We start from the raw sequence: 17687 nt of genomic DNA, 5'->3' as shown, positions 1-17687 counted from the left end.
GTTTTAGCCAAGTCAGATTTATGATCGGCCCTTTAAGACTGTAATAAATGTGGTTTGACGGTTGCAGTTTATTCGTCAGTAAGCAGCTTTACAAAAGTCGCACATCTTTACGAAAAACTCGCACGTTTTTATGAAAAAGTCGCATGTTCTATTAAAAAGTCTCATAAGATAAGCATGGTCCTCACTGGGGTGAAATTGCGACTTTTTTGCGACTTTTTAAATAGTCCCAATAGTAAATCTGTCTAGAGATTCATCTACATAAGAAAACACGCCCACTTTCAGAAAACTGGCGAGCAAAGTGCAGAGCAGAAAAAAGTCGCAAATTTGTGCGCAGTTTTAGCATTTGGGACTTTTTTTGGGACTTTTTCACTCCATTATTCTCACCTGAGCTAATGATATATCTGGCCCAATGTCTTTGTATATGTTAACTAACTATCCCTAACTTACTACATTACAAGGAATATAGAAAGTAATATAATAATTAAAGGGCAAGAACCAATTAGTACTTAATTATGTATATCAAATTCCAATTATTTCTTGTAAAATACCCTTACAACACAGCAACGTGTGAACATAACCTGCACATGAGTGCGGGCTGTCTTGCAGAAATTCATGCGGACATTGCGTGTTTCTGCCCCAAATACTCATGTGTTACTTGAAGTTTTTGGTGCAGATTTCACACAGTTTTGCTTTAGATCTCACCCTTTCATTGAAAAGGGTGAAATCCGCAAGAAAGAACCGCTCAAAAACAATTGAGATGCTGAAGACTTAAAAATTGAAAAAGAAGAGTGGAGCAGGCCCACCGAATAAGAAAATGAACATGGTTGAGTGCTGTCCGGCATGCAATAACAAAGACCAATGTGACAAACAAAAGAGAAGAAATACATGCCACACACAGGACGCTCTCCAAGATTACAAAGTCAATTAAAAACACAAGGGAAAGCTAAATCATGTAAAACTGTTTTTTTTAGTGTTTTTAATTGACTCAATGTTTGTGATCACTTGGAGTGCATCCTCTGTGTGGCATGTATTTCTCTCTTTTGTTTGTCACAAAAGATTTCAAAATCTGTACGGCAGGTCAATTTATGTACAGAATGAAAAAGCAAAAAGCAGATTGGCCCCCTTCACAGTGTATGGCCACATGTAGTGGACGATTATCTAATGCGCATTTATGAATTATGAAAATAATTTCCAGTAGCAGTGATGTTATCATAGGCATGTGAAATTCCGTATTGTCATGATTGATCTAATAAATGCAATGTATCTGTGAATCTGTGATTACTGTGAATATATGTATTTCTTGTAGAGCATCCTTGGTCCCTGTGTACTCATTTGGCGAGAATGAAGTACTTGAGCAATATCATTTTGAACCCGGCAGCTGGAAAAGAGCCCTACAAGAAGCATTCCGGCAATGGATTGGTTTTGCTCCCTGTATCTTCTTTGGACAAGGAATCTTTTCCAGTGCTTCTAAAGGAATAATGCCGCTTCATAAAGCCATCAACACCGTGGGTTAGTGTCTTAATATATTCCATTTGGTTTACGGTTATTGCAAGAATCTACAGTCAGGTCCATAAATATTAGGACATCGACACAATTCTAATATTTTGGGCTCTATACACCACCACAATGGATTTGAAATGAAACGAACAAGATGTGCTTTAACTGCAGACTGTCAGCTTTAATTTCAGGGTATTTACATCCAAATCAGGTGAACGGTGTAGGAATTACAACAGTTTGCATATGTGCCTCCCACTTGTTAAGGGGCCAAAAGTAATGGGACAGAATAATAATCATAAATCAAACTTTCACTTTTTAATACTTGGTTGCAAATCCTTTGCAGTCAATTACAGCCTGAAGTCTGAAACGCATAGACATCACCAGATGCTGGATTTCATCCCTGGTGATGCTCTGCCAGGCCTCTACTGCAACTGTCTTCAGTTCCTGCTTGTCCTTGGACCATTTTCCCTTCAGTTTTGTCTTCAGCAAGTAAAGTGCATGCGCAATCGGATTCAGGTCAGATGATTGACTTGGCCATTGCATAACATTCCACTTCTTTCCCTTAAAAAACTCTTTGGTTGCTTTTGCAGTATGCTTTGGGTCATTGCCCATCTGCACTGTGAAGCACCTTCCAATAAGTTCTGAAGCATTTCAGAATTCATCCTGCTGCTTTTGTCAGCAGTCACATCATCAATAAATACAAGAGAACCAGTTCTATTGGCAGCCATACATGCCCACGCCATGACACTACCACCACCATGCTTCACTGATGAGGTGGTATGCTTAGGATCATGAGCAGTTCCTTTCTGTAACGGATCCGCTTCCGTTAATGGACGCTTCCTAGCTTGCGCCGAGGACCACAAGCACCGCACTGGACACCACAGCCACCGCAGACTCCACAACCGCCGTAGCTTAACTGGAGCCGGGCCGTCTTCCTTCCACCCTGAATGAAAATCCAGCATTCAGGACCGTGTGGGAAAGATCACTCCTCCAGGGAATATGCAGAGCATAGCAATCCCCAGCGTGATACAGCAATTCCCTCCAATAACGAGACAAGGCTGCGTTTTGAAGGGTTAGCAAAACATGAACTGAACTGAACTCTTTATTGAGGGCTACCCGCCCGTATTTATGCAGGTCCCCACAATGCATTATGGTTTCCTCCTCTCTGCCCTGGAGACACCCGAAGAGCAATTCAATTATCTCTCAGGACAAAGGGAAATCACGAATACACATGTGGGAACAATAGGAGAGGAATCACCACCCAAATACACAAAATCCTTCCTTCTGTCTGGGATATAATTATGGATTAACATAACTATCACAGACAGTAAAAATACAGTTTTTAAACATACACTGTAACTTTAAAACCATACATTCCATCTCCATAAAAATTACATATTTAAACTCAGCATACATCAAACATAAACACTTCCAAAAATCACACAAATCCCTCCAGCGGATCAAAAGTTTAGTGGAAGTCCTTTATGACCGACCGCAAGCACAATTTCCTGCCCAAAACAGTTCCATAGATTTGGGCTGTGCGGTCGGTCAATTTCATGCAGAAAAACGACTAAGTCCCATCTTCGAACGGGACTTAGTCTCTGGAGCTGAAAGTTCAGTATGGAAGAAGGTAATATGTCCCAGGCCATAGTCGTAGGGCAGGAGGCTAGCCACAAGTTTTCTACAATGCCCAGTGGCAAATGGCAGTTTGTCACACTTTCCTTCTCCATACTCTTCTTTTCCCATCACTCTGGTACAAGTTGATCTTGGTCTCATCTGTCCATAGGATGTTGTTTGAACTGTGAAGGCTTTTTTAGATGTCGTTTGGCAAACTGTAATCTGGCCTTCCTGTTTTTGAGGCTCACTAATGGTTTACATCTTGTGGTGAACCCTCTGTATTCACTCTGGTGAATTCTTCTCTTGATTGTTGACTTTGACACACATACACCTACCTCCTGGAGAGTGTTCTTGATCTGGCCAACTGTTGTGAAGGGTGTTTTCTTCACCAGGGAAAGAATTCTTCGGTCATCCACCACAGTTGTTTTCCGTGGTCTTCCGGGTCTTTAGGTGTTGCTGAGCTCACCGGTGTGTTCATTCTTTTTAAGAATGTTCCAAACAGTTGTTTTGGCCATGCCTAATGTTTTTGCTATCTCTCTGATGTTTTTTTTTTTTTTTTCAGCCTAATGATGGCTTGCTTCACTGATGGTGACAGCTCTTTGGATCTCATCTTGAGAGATGACAGCAACAGATTCCAAATGCAAATAGCACACTTGAAATAAACTCTGGACCTTTTATCTGCTCATTGTAATTGGGATAATGAGGGAATAACACACACCTGGCCATGGAACAGCTGAGAAGCCAATTGTCCCATTACTTTTGGTCCCGTAACAAGTGGAAGGCACATATGCAAACTGTTGTAATTCCTACACCGTTTACCTGATTTGGATGTAAATACCCTCAAATTAAAGCTGACAGTCTGCAGTTAAAGCACATCTTGTTCATTTCATTTCAAATCCATTGTGGTGGTGTATAGAGCCAAAAATGTTAGAATTGTGTTGATGTCCCAATATTTATGGACCTGACTGTATGTAAGCTTTACTATGATACAGCCAAGACAAACCACAATTTTCCACAATTGGAGACATTCTAATCAGAAGGAATGTTCTATGAACTTCATACATGTTGTGGGCAGTTATAACCCACCAACATCATCATTACTTTTATGCCACTCTCCTCAACAAAAGGATAAGATGTTTTGAAATCCAACAGCATAAACCTTCTTTCCCCCAACATCTGGGAAAACAAAGTATTAACAGTCACCTATTCAAATGAATGGGTAACATCTAACACATGGTCTAGCAGAATTCACCATAGCTGGAGCTGCTGTTGATTGCCACTATATAATGGAAAGGGTATTAAAATGATTGTAGCTGTGACACATTTGGCTTTACTTCTACTGAAGAAGCAGAAATCTGAAAAATGAATTTTACTTAAAACAAATTTTAGTAGGGTGTGATATATTCACACAAAAAGCACTACCGAGCTGTTACGGGGCTTCTGGAGTTGGGAGCCACAGTTTACATTGATTCTATTTCACATAGTCAGTGTGAACACCTGTAGTGTCGTCTACCCAGAGATCACTTCATTCTTTCAAAGAAAGAGAAACCATTCACCTCTTACAAGGAATAGAGGTATGTTGTGGAGTGAACCCACACAAGGACAGGGGATTTTCATTTTGATAACTTTTAGGTGGGCCACCCTGTACTGCATGTATGAGCCTTGGACAGTGAGTTTCTTGACTAATACAAAAATGACTTAGGGAGGTATTATCTCTCCTTGGGGAGAGAACACCTTAGTCGGCATGAGGAGACTTATAGGCCATATATGCTCCTCTGGAATTCTGGGAAAAAAGGGATGCAAATAAGTTCTTAGCAAGCTCTGCCTTTAATGCCACCCTTTATATAGGCCTTGACACATGACTCGGATATTAAATAAGCCAGCACCTCATCTGCAGACAACTGTTTCAGGTTGACTGCCCCTCATCAGTGCAGAGCAGAGAGTGCTAGCTTAACTAGGTGAGCTACAAACATGAGTGGCAAGATCTAGTGTTGACCGAGCACCAAAGTGCTCGGGTGCTCGAGTAGAACACTTTGGGATGCTCAGGTGCTCTACAGGGCCAGCAATTTGGAAAGGTGCACATTTAGTGCTATGGTCTGTGAGTGGGTGGCTGGGTATTTGCGCTTTTGTTCAAAGGCCTAGGGTATGGACATCTGTACGCTGTGCTGGGACTCAGAAGTGGATGTGCTAGCTGATGGTGCTTGCGAAGGTCCAGGTGCAGGGCAGGAGGCATCTGGGCCTGCGTCTTGGACAGGGGATTGGCCAGCACATAACACAGGGAAAGAGGAGGCAGTGGTGTGACCCGCAGACACTGATTGAGGACCCAGGCGTTCGGCACACCTAGTAGGGTGCTTTGATGCCATGTGGCGGATCATGCTGGTGGTGATGAGGTTGCTAGTGTTCACGCCTCTGCTTATTTTGGTACGGCACAGGTTGCAAATGACAATTCTTTTATCGTCCACACTTTCCTCAAAAAAGCGCCATACTGCGGAACACCTACCCCTTGGCAAGGGAGATTGTTGCAAGAGGGTGCTTTGGGGAACAGTTGCGGGCCTGTTTGGTGTGGCCCGCCTTCTCCCTTTTGCTACCCCACTGCCTCTTCCAGCCTGTTGAGGTGCTGCGGGTCCCTCCCCCTCTGTACTGCTGTCCTTACTCGGCTTTCCTCCTTCCCAGGTTGGGTCAGTGATTTCATCGTCCACCACCTCCTTTTACACTTCCTCACTCTGGTCATCCTCTTGACTTGTTGACCTAACAAGAACCTCACTTATTGACAACTGTGTCTCATCCTCATCATCAACCTCTTGAGACACTAATTGACGTTGACTTATTGGCAACTGTGTCTCATCATCATCATCCACCTCGTGAAACACAAATTGCCGTTCCCCACCATCATCTTTTTCTGACTGTGGATTCTCAAGAGTTTGGGAATCAGTGCACAAGATCTCCTCATGTCCCTCTTCAAGCGGGCTTGGTGAGAGGGCCAAATCAAGGAATGGCGCTGAAAAGAGCTACTCGGAATATCAGAGTGTGGGATCACTTGTTTGCCAGGACTCTCCATGGTGGGAGGAAGGAGGATCAGGGTGAGAATTCTGTTGACCAGACTCTTGGCTACTGATACTGGACTTTGTGGAAGACAGGTGGTGCTTAACCGACTGGAAGCATTATCTGCTGCAACCCAACCGACCACCTGGTCGGATTGGTGTGACTTCGAGAGTGGTGTCATGCGCTGCCCTGCAAACTGGGACATGAAGCTAGTTATCGTGGATGAGTGTGTTTCTTGTGCTATGGCAGCAGGCACAATTTCACTGCGCCTAGGACCACGGCCTCTGCGTGCACCATCAGCAGCACAGCCACTTCCCCGTCCTTTACTGTTCGCCTTGAGCATATTAAATGGTATATATGCTTGCAAGTATGTCACATGTACAGTAGCGCAGGTTTTGTAAGTGTATGCGCAAATAAATTACACTGAATGTCACTGATATTTATGATGCGCAAACGTTATACAGGAGATGTAGCGCAGGTAATGTCACTGCTGTCACCAGCGGCTAACGTTATACAGGAGATGTAGCACAGGTAATGTCGCTGCTGTCACCAGCGGCTAATGTTATACAGGAGATGTAATGCAATTAATGTCGCTGCTGTCACCAGCAGCCAAACAATTGCATGCAATTTAGCGCATGTTGCTGTAATATATTTCGCAGCCAGATAAAACAATAGTCCTTAAAAGGACTGTTGGGTCTCTAACACCTTTCTACACTCAAAACTCCCTAAAAAAAAACACAATTCCTCTCCCTACACTATCTGTCCCTTCTGCTGCAGCTCGCCCTGACTAAGTCTGAGCCGAACCACGTGTCATCGGCTATATAGCACCCGATGACGCGTTTCGGCCAGCCAATCACTGTAATGCCAGTAACTAACATGGCTACTCCATTACAGTGAGTGGCACTGCCTTTCCGCACGGTTATTGTTTGCCTAGCAGCCAACAAACGTGCGAGAAGGAGACTTGAGCATCGCGCTCAAGCACACGCGGTGTTCGGTCAAACACCGCGATCTGTAGAGCATTGCGATGCTCGAGTGAAAAAGGTGTTCGGCAGAGCATGCTCGCCCAACACTAGTAAGATCCTGTGTCTTTCACTCCCAAACCTTCACTTTTTAATTTAGTTCATATTTAGTAGACCTTGTAATTGCACAGTTTAAAATTGTGGAGACAACTTTCCTGCTAATTAGGTTTCTCTAAATTAGAGGACATGCAAATTCCAGTTCTATAAATAGACTTAATTGATTCTCAACATCAGTTAAAGCGGCCGTGCCACCATTAAATGTTGTTTTAATATAATTCAGAAAAAGAAATAATTTTTGTAATTTACTTTCTACTATAAAAATGCTCCAGTTGTAAGATATTCTCTTTGATTTTCTCTTTTTATTTTGTATACTAATTTACATGTCCACCTACTGAGGTGGTTGCACATGCTCAGTTCCATCCTTCAAATTCCACGAGCCATATCTACTGTTAGAAGCTGTGAAATTTACAGGGAGAGAGCTGCAGAAGGGGCACAAACCCCGAGCTGCCAGTCTGAAAACAGTCTAGCAATGAATGAGGAGATCTCTGGATCCATGTGAGGTACAGGGCTGGTTCTAGCTTTGTTAGAAAGAGATTGTCATGTACTAAATGATGTCTAATTTTCATTATGTACATCAACCATGTCATAACCCCATTGACTATAAACGTACTTGGGCTGGTCGTTTATTTCTGAATGGAAGTTGTGGAACCCAAAAATGGTTCCAATAAAAACGGCAACTCTTCTTGCACAAGACGATCAGCAGAAAAATAAAAAAAAATACAGCGTTCAGAAAATGGAGACACAAAAACATAATTTTGTTTTCAAAAATACTTTATTATGTAAAACTGAAACAAACAAAGAAAGTAGACATATTTGATATCATTGCCTCCTTACCAACCTTCTCTAGGAAAATAGCACATGATCTACCCTGTCAGATGAATGTTGTAAAAAAGAAAAAATTAAAACCGTGCCTTTTTTGGTTACCTTGCCTCACAAAAAAAATTAATATAGAGCAATTAAAAATAGTACCAATAAAACTGGCACCTTATCCCCTAGTTTCCAAAATGGACTCGGTGATGGGAGGCCAGGTGTCTTCTTAAGGCGGTCGTCCCTAGGTGAGTGTTGGGCTTACCACGACTTATGCATTGACAGCACAGGCTGCAGATGTCAACACTATTGTCAGCAGCTGACACGTTTAAAAAAGCCCACACTGCAGAGCCATGTGCCAGTGTCCTGGAAGCGCCAAAAGTGACTGTGCATGGTGGATGGCTCGCTCCAGATACATTTGCAGTCTGCTTTTTGCCTCCTGTGCCCTGTGAGCTCTGCCTGATTCTCCTCCTTCTCCTCCCTCTCTGCTGCTCCATCTCTCCCTATGAACTCTCCTCCTCTTTCTCTCTTGTGGGCACCCAAGTGACGTCCATCGACACGTCATCATCGTCACCTTCACCACCATTGACACAGCGGGGACCACCCTCCTTGGGCTGATCTGGGTACTGTCGTCAGACCGCTCTGTGGCGGCCGTTGCTACCTCCTCTTCCTCATCCGATGTTAAGAATGGCTGCGCATTGTAAGGTCTGGGAATGGATGGGAAAAATAATTCCTCTAACTCAAGTGGAGGGGCTATGGTGGTGGTGGTGTAGTTGGGAGTGCACACATCAGAGAGTGAGAAGGGTGCAGATACAGAAGATGAGGATGGTGCAGAAGCGGAATGGTGAGTGAGCCACTCAACCAACTCTAATGCGCCCTTTGAAGTAATCGCACGCGTCTTCTCCAACTTCCCACTTAGGCTTCGGCCTGGTGCACCTGCCTGACCCCTACCACCCCTGCGGAAAGGCCTCCCATTTTCTAAATGACCCAGTGCCTAAGTCCTTAGAGAAGAGCAGTATTTGTGGAAGCAGGTATATCGCAGGCCTCAATCAATATTTGGTGGAAACAGGTATATCGAACCCCTTAATCAGTATTTTGTGGAAGCAGGTATATCGCAGGCCTCAATCAATATTTGGTGGAAACAGGTATATCGAACCCCTTAATCAGTATTTTGTGGAAGCAGGTATATCGCAGGCCTCAATCAATATTTGGTGGAAACAGGTATATCGAACCCATAAACACTATTTTGTGGATGCAGGTATATCGCAGGGCTTATTTAATATTTGGTGGAAAAAGGTATATTGAACCCCTTAATCAGTATTTTGTGGAAGCAGGTATATCGCAGTCCTAAATCAGTATTTTGTGGAAGCAGGTATATCAAACACCTTAATCAGTATTTTGTGAAAGCAGGTATATCACAGGCCTCAATCAATATTTGGTGGAAGCAGGTATATCAAACCCCTTAATCAATATTTTGTGGAAGCAGGTACATTGCAGGCCTAAATTAATATTTTGTGGAAACAGGTATATCAAACCCCTCAATCAGTATTTTGTGGAAGCAGGTATCTCGCAGGCCTCAATCAATATTTTGTGGAAACAGGTATATCAAACCCCTCAATCAGTATTTTGTGGAAGCAGGTATATCGAACCCATAAACACTATTTTGTGGAAGCAGGTATATTGCAGGGCTTAATTAATATTTGGTGGAAAAAGGTATATTGAACCCCTTAATCAGTATTTTGTGGAAGCAGGTATATCGCAGTCCTAAATCAGTATTTTGTGGAAGCAGGTATATCAAACACCTTAATCAGTATTTTGTGAAAGCAGGTATATCACAGGCCTCAATCAATATTTGGTGGAAGCAGGTATATCAAACCCCTTAATCAATATTTTGTGGAAGCAGGTACATTGCAGGCCTAAATTAATATTTTGTGGAAACAGGTATATCAAACCCCTCAATCAGTATTTTGTAGAAGCAGGTATCTCGCAGGCCTCAATCAATATTTTGTGGAAACAGGTATATCAAACCCCTCAATCAGTATTTTGTGGAAGCAGGTATATCGCAGGCCTCAATCAGTATTTTGTGGAAGCGGGTATATCAAACCATTTAATCAGTATTTTGTGGAAGCAGTTATATCGCAGCCCTCAATCAATATTTGGTGGAAACAGGTATATTGAACCCCTTAATCAGTATTTTGTGGAAGCAGGTATATCGCAGCCCTAAATCAATGTTTGGTGGAAACTGGTATATCGAACCCCTTAATCTGTATTTTGTGGAAGCAGGTATATCGCAGGCCTCAATCAATATTTGGTAGAAACCGGTATATCGAACCCCTTAATCAGCATTTTATGGAAGCAGGTATATCGCAGCCCTCAATCAGTATTTTGTGGAAGCAGGTATATCAAACCACTTAATCAGTATTTTGTGGAAGCAGGTATATAGCAGGCCTCAATCAATATTTGGTGGAAACAGGTATATCAAACCCCTTAATCAGTATTTTGTGGAAGCATGAATAATCGCACCCCTCAATCAATATATGGGGGAAGCAGGTATATCGAACCCCTTAATCAGTATTTTGTGGAAGCAGGTATATCACACCCCTCAATTTTTTTGGAGGCACAACAGTTATATCACACCAGCTGGTTTATTTTGGGCAACAGGTATATCACAGCCCTCAATCAGTATTTTGTTGAAGAAGGTATATAACACCCCTCAATTAGTTTTTTTGGGGGGCAACAGGTATATCACACCCGTTGCAATTAGTTGTTCCAATAGCATTTGTAACTCTATATAGCTGCAGTATCGCAACAGAACCGCACACAACTGCTGCACAATACAAATGCACTATAATATATTTTTCATGTTAGAAAGTATACTCTAAGGCCCCTTTCACACGGGCGAGTATTCCGCGCGGGTGCAATGCGGGAGGTGAACGCATTGCACCCGCACTGAATCCTGACCCATTCATTTCTATGGGGCTGTGCACACGAGCGGTGATTTTCACGCATCACTTGTGCGTTGCGTGAAAATCGCAGCATGCTCCTCTTTGTGCGTTTTTCACGTAACGCAGACCCCATAGAAATTAATGAGGTTGCGTGAAAATCGCAAGCATCCGCAAGCAAGTGCGGATGCGGTGCGATTTTCACGCACGGTTGCTAGGAGACGATCGGGATGGGGACCCGATCATTATTATTTTCCCTTATAACATGGTTATAAGGGAAAATAATAGCATTCTGAATACAGAATGCATAGTAAAATAGCGCTGGAGGGGTTAAAAAAAATAAAAAAATAATTTAACTCGCCTTAATCCACTTGTTCGCGCAGCCCGGCATCCCTTCTTCTGTCTTAATCTGTGCTGTGAGCAATAGGATCTTTGATGACGTCACTACGCTCATCACATGATCCATCACCATGGTGATGGATCATGTGATGAACGCAGTGAAGTCATCAAAGGTCCTATGCCTCACAGCACAGATGAAGACAGAAGAAGGGATGCCGGGCTGCGCGAACAAGTGGATTAAGGTGAGTTAAATTTTTTAATTAATTTTTTTAACCCCACCCGCTATTTTACTATGCATTCTGTATTCAGAATGCTATTATTTTCCCTTATAACCATGTTATAAGGGAAAATAATACAATCTACAGAACACTGATCCCAAGCCTGAACTTCTGTGAAGAAGTTCGGGTTTGGGTTCCAAACACGCGCGATTTTTCTCACGCGAGTGCAAAACGCATTACAATGTTTTGCACTCGCGCGTAAAAATCGCGCGTGTTCCCGCAATGCACCCGCACATTTTCCTGCAACGCCCGTGTGAAAGGGGCCTAAGTATATCACACACACCTCAGTATATCACACCTATCAATAGCACACCTATGCCAGTCCTTAAAAGGACTTTTGTGGCCCTATTAGCTAGCGTATGGTGTCCCTAACAGCCTGTCCCTTCTCCATAAAGCAACCTCTCCCTACACTGGCAAAACAGAATGTAAAATGGATGCCAGATCCGGTTCTTTGATAGGGTGGGGTGTGTCCATGTGCTGAAATGTCTCAATTGGCTGTCCTGTCCCACCTGATGGATGTGTCATGGGTCAAAGTTCGGTGCAATGCAGAAGAATATTGCGCCCGTGGACATCGCCATATGTTCTCATGTTCGGCAAACTGCGAACGCGCAAAGTTTGCCGCAAAACAACCGCCGGGCGAACCGCAAGGCCATCTCTACTCATAACCCATGTACAGGACTGGTTCTAGCTTTATTAGAAAGGTAATGTCATGTGCTAGAGGATGTCTAATTTGTATTTTGTACATCAGTCATGACATAACCCCTTTAACTAAGTATCTAACAGGGGAATAGTAGTTTATTGCTTGCCACAGCATTTCATGTCTGTCTGTGTAGAAGCACATCTAAGGCTACTTTCACACCTGCGTTAGGTGCGGATCCGTCTTGTATCTGCACAGACGGATCCACACCGATAATGCAAACGCTTGTATCCGTTCAGAACGGATCCGTTTGCATTACCAAGAACAATGCAAACGGATCCGTTTTGACTTACACTGAAAGTCAATGGGAGGCGGATCTCTTTTCAATTGCACGATATTGTTCAGTGAAAACGGATCCGTCCCCATTGACTTACATTGTAAGTCAGGACGGATCCGTTTGGCTCCGCAAGCAGCGTTTTGTTGTCCGCCTCCAGAGCGGAATGGAGGCTGAACGGAGGCAAACTGATGCATTCTGAACGGATCCTTATCCATTCAGAATGCACTGGGGCTAAACTGATACATTTTGGGCCGCTTGTGAGAGCCCTGAAATGGATCTCACAAGCGGACCCAGAAACACCAGTGTGAAAGTAGCCTTACATTGTTCTCCCTGTCTCCCCAGTATGTGTTGTGTTCTTAATTTTTTAATTAATTCATTTTTATTTATAAAAAAATACCAAATTTACCAAAAATTTGTAAAAAATTGCAAATTTCCAAGTTTCAATTTCTCTACTTGTATAATACATAGTAATACCTACAAAAATAGTTATTACTTTACATTCCCCATATGTCTACTTCATGTTTGGATCATTTTGGGAATGATATTTTATTTTTTGGGGGATGTTACAAGGCTTAGAAGTTTAGAAGCAAATCTTGAAAGTTTTCAGAAATTTTCAAAAACCCAATTTTTAGGGACCAGTTCAGGTCTGAAGTCACTTTGCGAGGCTTACATAATAGAAACCACCCAAAAATGACCCCATTCTATAAACTACCCCCCTCAAGGTATTCAAAACTGATTTTACTAACTTTGTTAACCCTTTAGGTGTTCCACAAGAATTAATGGAAAATAGAGATGCAATTTCAAAATTTCACTTTTTTGGCAGATTTTCCATTTGAATATTTTTTTTCCAGTTATAAAGCAAGGGTTAACAGCCAAACCAAACTCAATGTTTATGGCCCTGATTCTGTAGTTTACAGAAACACCCCATATGTGGTCGTAAACTGCTGTACGGGCACACGGCAGGGCGCAGAAGGAAAGGAATGCCATACGGTTTTTGGAAGGCAGATTTTGCTGGACTGTTTTTTTTTACACCAGGTCCCATTTGAAGCCCCCCTGATGCACCCCTAGAGTAGAAACTCCAAAAAAGTGGCCCCATTTTAGAAACTACGGGATAGGGTGGCAGTATTGTTGGTACTAGTTTAGGGTACATATGATTTTTGGTTGCTCTATATTACACTTTTTGTGAGGCAAGATAACAAGAAATAGCTGTTTTGGCACCGTTTAAATTTTTTGTTATTTACAACATTCATCTGACCGGTTAGATCATGTGATATTTTTATAGACCAGGTTGTCACGGATGCGGTGATACCTAATATGTATACTTTTTTTTATTTATGCAAGTTTTACACAATAATATCATTTTTGAAACAAAAAAAAATCATGTTTTAGTGTCTCCATATTCTGAGAGCCATAGTTTTTTCAGTTTTTGGGCGATTATCTTAGGTAGGGTCTCATTTTTTGCGGGATGAGATGACGGTTTGATTGGCACTATTTTGGGGTGCATATGACTTTTTGATCGCTTTCTATTACACTTTTTGTGATGTAAGGTGACAAAAAATTGATTATTTAGCACAGTTTTTATTTTTTACGGTGTTCATCTTAGGGGTTAGGTCATGTGATATGTTTATAGAGTCGGTCGATATGGACGCGGCGATACCTAATATGTATCCTTTTTTTTAACTTTATTTGGGGAAAATGACGTTTTTTGTTTATTTTTACTTGAAACTTTTAATTTTTGGGGGGAAAACTTTATTTTTTCAACTTTTTTTTTCACTTTATTTTTTGTCCCACTTTGGGACTTGAACTTTTGGGGGTCTAATCCTTTACAATGCATTCCAATACTTCTGTATTGGAATGCATTGGCTGAATGAGTAATACAGTGTGTATTACTCATACAGCTTCCGGCCTGTGAGATCCAGGGGGCTGGATCTCACAGGCTCGTCACCGGAAGGCCGTGCGATGCCTTCCTTAGACATCGCGCTGCCTTCCATACCATCGGGTCTCCCACACAGCCGCATGGTGACCCGATGGCACCGCCCGCCGCCGCAACCGCAGGTAAAAGCCGCAAACCGCAGGTCTGAATTGAGGTCACAAGAACCCCCCCCCCCCCCGGCGTTGTGACAGGATGCTATTGTTACTGTTATTATTGCATCCTGTTACTATTAACCCCCGCTGAGTTGCAGTGTACTTTTAAACTTAGGACGTACCGGTACGTCCTGAGTCCTTAAGGACTCGGCAAACATGGCGTACCGGTACGTCCTAAGTCCCTAAGGGGTTAATAGCATGACAACATCACCTAGAGACAGGCAGCCATTTTACAAATTACCTGGAATCAGTTAGGCCATGGATGCATTACACAGGACTGTCTGATTCATGGGCTATACCATTCTACTGTGCAGATAGGGGTCACAACATAATATAAGAAAGGTATTTAAGCAAAATTTTAAATAGATGTATATTTCAAAATATAATTTACTATTACATAAACAAATAAAAACGGAATACACCTTTAATGCTTAGGTAAATATCTTTAAAAATAAAAAAACAGGCTTAAGCTGCACTGTTGTTGTTCTTGCTGTTGCTTCTTTTTAATTTTACTATTTTAACTGCCTGCTTGTGGATAGTGTTGGGCGCGAATATTCGAATCGCGAATTTTAATCACGAATATCGCCACTTTGAGAATTCGCAAAGAATTAGAATATAGTGCTATATATTCGTATTCTAGTTTTTGTTTTCATCAGTAACCTCCCTTCTTACTTGTGGGCCAATGAGAAGGCTGCAATGTCTTTGTCAGAGCTTAGCAACATCCCTAGCAACCAATAGGAAAGCTGCCTACCCCTTACTATGTAAGAACCTCCCCAGCAGCCCTTGTATGCAGTACTTTGCAGATCTGAGAGAGACAGCAGTGTCATTGCTGTGCTCTGTGCTTTCCACTCATTACATAAGATAGTTAGTTAGCTTATATATATAATACAGATAGTTAGTGGGAGATAGTCAGTGTAGGTTATATCCTGATATAGTGTAGCTAATAGGTTCTGCTGTCCATACATACATACATACATACATACTGCTGTGATGTCACAAGTTCACAACAATACTTAGTGCACCAATCACTAATAAGTAGTCAGACCTGTTAAAATGTGAAGTTGCACGTATTGCGGCAAAATATTCGCATCATTAGTGAAGATTTTGCAATCGTGAATATATTGGAGCACTCTATCTGCATATAAAGCTATTGTAATGTTCTACCGTGCCAACCATTTTCTCCAGTCTTGGGAAACTTCTAGCAGCCTGAAAAATGTAGCAAAAGTGACCCACAACTGTATTGCGCATGCAATATGCGCATATTACATTGCCGATTTTCGCAATCAAGAAAATAATGGCGTATTCTAGAATTTGCGAATTTATGACGAATATTCGCCCAAATATTCATGAAATATCACAAATTCGAATATTGCCCCTGCCGCTCATCACTACTTGTGGAGCTGCAAGTTTAGGGCTCAGTGGAAGTTCCCCATGAAGAATGCTCTCTCCTTCTCCCTGGTCTGAGTTCTTTAGCCTGTTTGCTTTGTATCGTCCCCCTTTCTCCCTCACATTGAGATGGCTGTGTAAACTGAAATACAGCTCAAAAGTCTCTTCAAGAAAGTGGAGCATGTTGTGTGTGACGAACATTAACCTGCTTTAGAGTACATTAGGACCAGGGATGGTCGATGACTGCATATCCTAATAAATACTATAGTATATGCAAAGTGCTCAATTTTTTTTAGATTAGTTTGAGCAATAAAAATTGTTGCACACGTGCATAGGATTTAATGTGTGCAGGGTTTGCCCAGACTATCATTAACACATTGAGAAAGGATAGAGGGTGAATCATAGGGTGTGTTTCATATCAAGGGGATCGAACCTTGGCATTAGGTGGCACCTCAGACTGTTGTGGTGGTTATCCTGCACTGAACTCTCTTGTTTTTCTTTTCAGTTGGTAAACCTATCCCTGTGCCTAAAATTGAGAATCCTTCTGAGCAGCAGGTGGACGCGTACCATGCTCTCTACATAAAAAGTCTACAAGACCTTTTCAATGCTCACAAGGAACGGTTTGGTCTTCAACAAAGTGACTCTTTGGTGCTCATATGAGAACAGAAGTTTAACTGGACCAAAAGCCAACAGAGCAGTGATGATGGATTGGACTGCCAGTAGCATCAGAATATATTAGGGGTTTATACTACGTAACACCTGATAACTAAGACATCCTTGGGTGGTTACTGCACTCCTTAAGAAGGAAAGCTGAAATACTGAGAACCCTATCTGATGGTTCAGTGGGAAACACTGTCTGCCCATACGAACCATGACAAGTCTTCCAGGAAGCAGTGTCATTTATACCAGTGTTGTAACCCTATTGCTCATGGACAATTACTTGGGTTAGGAGGTCATGTGTAATAGGAAGAGTGTACTGTGTATGATCAAATGTTCTGTATAATCAACTTTGACATTAAGAATGAATGTAACCTCATGTTGTAATGCACTGTCTATCCGTGTTGTCATCTTTCGTCCTAACGCAGGTGAATATTTTTTGCTTTCAAAATAATTATTCGATTTGAAAGCAAGAACAGAAATTAAAATAACTTGTTCAAGGTTAGACTGGTTTTCCTTGGGCCCACCAGAAAATTTGAGCCCAAACTCTGTGTCATCAATGAAGTCTAATAGGCTTAGATTTAAAAAGAATAGACCCTAGTGGCACGTTATTGGCTCCAAAGGCAACTCCAAATGTTTTTTTTAACTCATGGTCCTCGAAGCCCACTATAGTATGAGAATCTGGACCCATCGGAGAATATTCTGGCACTCTGGTGGGCCAGTCCAACACTGATCTCACTTTGCTCAAATGAATCGCCAAGCAGAGAACATCAAAAATATTAAAAAGTATGCTTTAACAGGGTTCTCCAGGAATCAAGAAAATGAAAATACTCAAATATTACTTTAGTATAAATATATTCCCAAATACATTTCATTAGCTATAATGGTTCATTTTGTCTGGGGCGCAATCATTAGGAGAAATAAAATGGCTGCCGTCCTATCAGTGCACACAAAACCTGTCCTAATAACACGAGGCCAAGTTAC

The 17687-nt window shown here is 42.0% G+C and overlaps 1 protein-coding gene across 1 annotated transcript in view; it reads left to right on the top strand.

Moving 5' to 3' along the window:
• LOC120997731 (diacylglycerol O-acyltransferase 2-like) overlaps positions 1–17125 on the top strand; it is a 51061-nt gene extending 33936 nt beyond the window's left edge. Inside the window, exons 8-9 of the mRNA XM_040427995.1 lie at positions 1307–1509; positions 16552–17125. Of these exons, the coding sequence (XP_040283929.1) occupies positions 1307–1509; positions 16552–16706 (358 nt within the window). The 3' untranslated portion in view covers positions 16707–17125. The remainder of the gene's footprint in view (positions 1–1306; positions 1510–16551) is intronic.
• Positions 17126–17687: the final 562 nt, after the last annotated feature.

Source organism: Bufo bufo, chromosome 4 (assembly GCF_905171765.1).
Source record: "Bufo bufo chromosome 4, aBufBuf1.1, whole genome shotgun sequence".
NCBI classification, from domain to species: domain Eukaryota; kingdom Metazoa; phylum Chordata; class Amphibia; order Anura; family Bufonidae; genus Bufo; species Bufo bufo.
This window is presented reverse-complemented; position numbering and strand designations above follow the sequence as displayed.